Consider the following 3,868-nt stretch of genomic DNA (forward strand, 5'->3'; position numbering starts at 1 on the left):
AGATTTTACCTCTTAAAGTGCACTAACACCAAGTGGCATAACCGTATTAAGAAAAACTCATTTGTCGTTAAGACCACTTGCAAAGTACTCTAGGATCACTTGCAAAGCACTTTAAGACCACTTGTCAAGCACTTTCAATCTTAAGACAAGCACTTTAAGACCACTTGACATGCACTTTAAGATTGACACAAGAACTTTCCAAAACAACATTCATTTACTTTTGTATGTATTACAGGGAGCAATTATCATCTCATGGTTTGCCCAAATGTCAATGAAAGCTTGCAAGCATAGCGGTTAGTGCACTGGGCTCTCACGGCGGTGGTGAGGGTTCAAGTCCGGGTGCTTGCGACGGGCGCCTAGTTTTTTCCACCTTCCATTCGCCTCGAGATTCCCATTTTCGACCCCCACCGCGGATCCCATCTCTCCCCATGCGTGCCCTTTAGTGTTGAGGGGTTCCTTGGATGAAGGATGGTGCCGCACGTGGCGGTGGGGCTGCAAGGTGGATGCCTCCAAAAGCGACGAGTGTCCGGCAGGCCACCTCACTTGCATATCATCAGAATTCGGCCAGAGAGAGAGAGAGAGAGAGAGAGAGAGAGACTATACATAGAAACGAGACTCGCAGAGGAGATACTACTAGCTAGCTGTCCAAGGTAACCATGGCGTCCCCCGGTAGCAGGCCCGCCTTCTCCTACACTGTCCTGTACGTGGAAGATGTGAAGCGATCCCTCGACTTCTACTCCAAGGCCTTTGGCTTCAAGATCCGCAGGCTCGATGACAGCCACAAGTAAGTCCGAGAGAGAGAGAGAGAGAGAGAGAGAGAGAGAGAGAGAGAGAGAGTTCCATTTGTGTATGCATCCCGTTTCTTCCCGCCATAGCCTCTGCTGAATGCATTCCTCGTGATGAAGATGGGGAGAATTGGACTCCGGCCCCACTACCATTGCCTTCACTCCCATTGAGCAACGTGAGACGGCAATAACTGGTGGCGTCCACATCCCCACCAAGGGAGAGCATCGTCCAAACATTGAATTGAGCTTTAGCTTCGACGACTTCGATGCTGCCTTCAAGGTAATTATCAGCATCTGTGTTCCTCTTCATTTAAGAGTCATGTTGATCTTCGGAAATTAATGGGCTTGGACACACAGCATGCAATCGAGTGTGGAGCTGAGGAAGTTGCAAAGCCAGAGGGAAAGGTGTGGGGGCAAAAGGCAGGCTATGTTCGAGACCTAGATGGCGTGGTTATCAGATTGGGCTCTCATGTCCATGAACCACATCAGTAGATGTTACCGTAGTCTATGTGGAAAATCTCAATAACGTGAATCAGAACATTTTATTCCAAATTGACTTCCTTCTCACTTGCCGTATTGAACGTGGTATTGTCACTAATTACATCGTTATTCACAAGTGCCTGCCTTTAGGGGGTGCTATGATTGGAAAGTTGGCTGCTCTCCACATTTCTCAGACGCGGTTACGCTCGTCATGGTGGAGTACTATGTTAATGCTCTCCCTCCTCCCCGGCCGCTGGATACTTGCGACGTGCGAATGTGTATGTCATGGTGCACTTAATGCGGTTGGAAGGTGGTGTGATCGTAATCATTTTGGTTGGTTGGTTATGTCTCCGTAATCACTGCTGGTTGGTTGGTTACGTTCCTGCTATGACTGTTGCAAACTTGAGCATGCTTAAAAGGAGTCCTACCGTATGGAGAGTTTTTTGAGTGAAGTAAAACTTGAGCGAATGAATGAAGATGGAAGATTTTAGGCATGAATGGCAAGGGTGTTATGGCAACAAAGTGTGAAGCAATTAGATTAGTGCGAGTCTATTGTGAGATGCCAAAGGTTTAGGCATGATATAGTTTGATACTTTTGTGAGTGGATTACTCCAAACTTCTCATATCATGTTAAATTCTTAGCTAGCCAAAACACAAATAAATACTTTTCGCTTAAGAGCATCTCTTTTGTAAAATATCCAAAGCCACATATATGATAAGTTGTTTCAACATAAATATTTTGAAGATGAGCACTCAACAAAGATTCATGACGTGACACCATAGAGCCCATGAATATGAAGAATCACACTCATCGTCGATGAAAACATTGCGCCTGCGATGCTCGAGTGCCATAATTGTATGTTGTGTTAGCAGCCATGGTTCTTGTCGTCTTCTCTGCATACATCGGCAAAACACTTTCATAAAAAAGAGAGCATATCAATATCGGTCCTCTATAGATGTCTTGACACAATATTGCAATATCAACCCTCTACAAAGATTAAACACAAAAATTCACAATGCAAACCTTGAAACCACGCATTTAAAAAAATTGATATCAATACGTCTGCAAAATTAAAAAAATCATGTGATACCGACTCTAGTCAAGTAAAAGTACTCACTAGTCCTCAACGATGTAGACGTTGGATGGAATGTCTTCATCCTCCAAATCAAACAAAAAGCATGTGATTTAACTCTACTGAAACACTAGCCATCAAATGGGTAGACACTAGATGGAATGTCTTCTTCATCCTTCCAATCAATGGTGGTAGATATCTCCTCTCGACTTCGCTTTTTAGAGTGAAGCAAAGGTTGCACATATCCTACTATATGAGGGCATCATCACTATCCAACTGAAGCACAAACACGACCTGTAGCCAAACAAGCTGCCAAAACAGGAGCAGTGCCACAACCAAGCTCTAAACATAAATCTCCATAGCGATACAAAAGCTTTACAAAGCAAGCAATGAATGCATGACTCCGTTGCATGGAGTCACACCAAGTCTCCCCCGTTGAAGATCTAGCGTGTGATGTCTTAGGCAGATAATGCAACATGTACGCGTCAAGAGGCTGCAATTCCAAACAATAGAAAAGTGGAACTTTTTGCAACATAGAAAGGGGGTCTAGAACCAGCTTGATGAGTCACGAACAATATTGAGCAATGACACTACAACAAGAAAGATGAAAACAAACATAATCGCGACTGTCAATCGAAAAAAAAAAAATCTTTTGGTGAACTAAAAGCCCAGAAATATCCTCAGAGTGACCACCAACACTTTCAACAAATTCATAAGAAGAATGATGTAGTACTACGATGTGGCGATCCACTATCAATTGTGAAACCCGACACACTCGAGCCATCCAATACTACCTCCTACGTTTATTTTTAATTTTTTTTTTAAAACTCTTAAGAACTTGTAGTGTTATGCAAAGCATTGAATATACTCACCAATTGCAGATGCCATAACAAGCAACCAACCAGAGTTGTCCATAATAGAATGTGCTAGGTGAACACCCGATCGAATATGCTCCTTGGTGCAAATATCCCAAAGCGGCACCTCTTTGAATTATGGTGAGGGGGAGTATGCAATGGTCTTCTCCGTTTAGGGGGTGTTGGAGAGCGTTTGCCCGCTGTCTTCATGGAGCCATCTCCGCTGAGGTTGTAAGAGACTCGCTTCTTTCTCGTTCTTCCGTTGGGGGTTGTACCGTTGAAACTTGGGCTCTCCTTTGAGAGGGAGATGTCCCATCGAGTAAGTTTTTGAGCCCTTCGTATTGATCCTTTTCTTCTTCCCTTATTGAAGAGAGTCCTCTTTTGGAATTCTCACCAGGAGATTTCCAGGTACTTTCTCTTGGTGGGGAGTTTGGAGAATACCCTAGGTGCACAATTGTTGTAGCACTTCACCTTGGAGAGATGGATTGCCCAGGGCTTGTTGAAGCGTAGAAACAAGACAGTCTGCAAAAATAGGGGCATCATTAGTTGCTTCATCATTAGCAAAATCAAAGCTATCAACATTCCTTTCAATCTCTTTACCCTTGTCAGTCATACTAGCAAATTTTAGATGTAAATTTTTACTTGTACTTTGGTACTTCAAGCCCTATTTGCTACT

General features: G+C 43.6%; 1 protein-coding gene across 1 annotated transcript; it reads left to right on the top strand.

Moving 5' to 3' along the window:
• The first annotated feature begins 563 nt into the window (after positions 1-563).
• DSI-1VOC (dessication-induced 1VOC superfamily protein) lies at positions 564-1,337 on the top strand. The gene is made up of 3 exons (XM_086522711.1): positions 564-784; positions 906-1,065; positions 1,143-1,337. Exons 1-3 carry the CDS (start codon positions 657-659, stop codon positions 1,275-1,277), a joined length of 423 nt encoding a protein of 140 aa, XP_086378837.1. The 5' UTR covers positions 564-656; the 3' UTR covers positions 1,278-1,337.
• Positions 1,338-3,868: the final 2,531 nt, after the last annotated feature.

This window comes from Adiantum capillus-veneris, chromosome 10, assembly GCF_014529385.1.
Source record: "Adiantum capillus-veneris isolate H3 chromosome 10, ASM1452938v2, whole genome shotgun sequence".
In the NCBI taxonomy this organism is placed as follows: Eukaryota; Viridiplantae; Streptophyta; class Polypodiopsida; order Polypodiales; family Pteridaceae; genus Adiantum; species Adiantum capillus-veneris.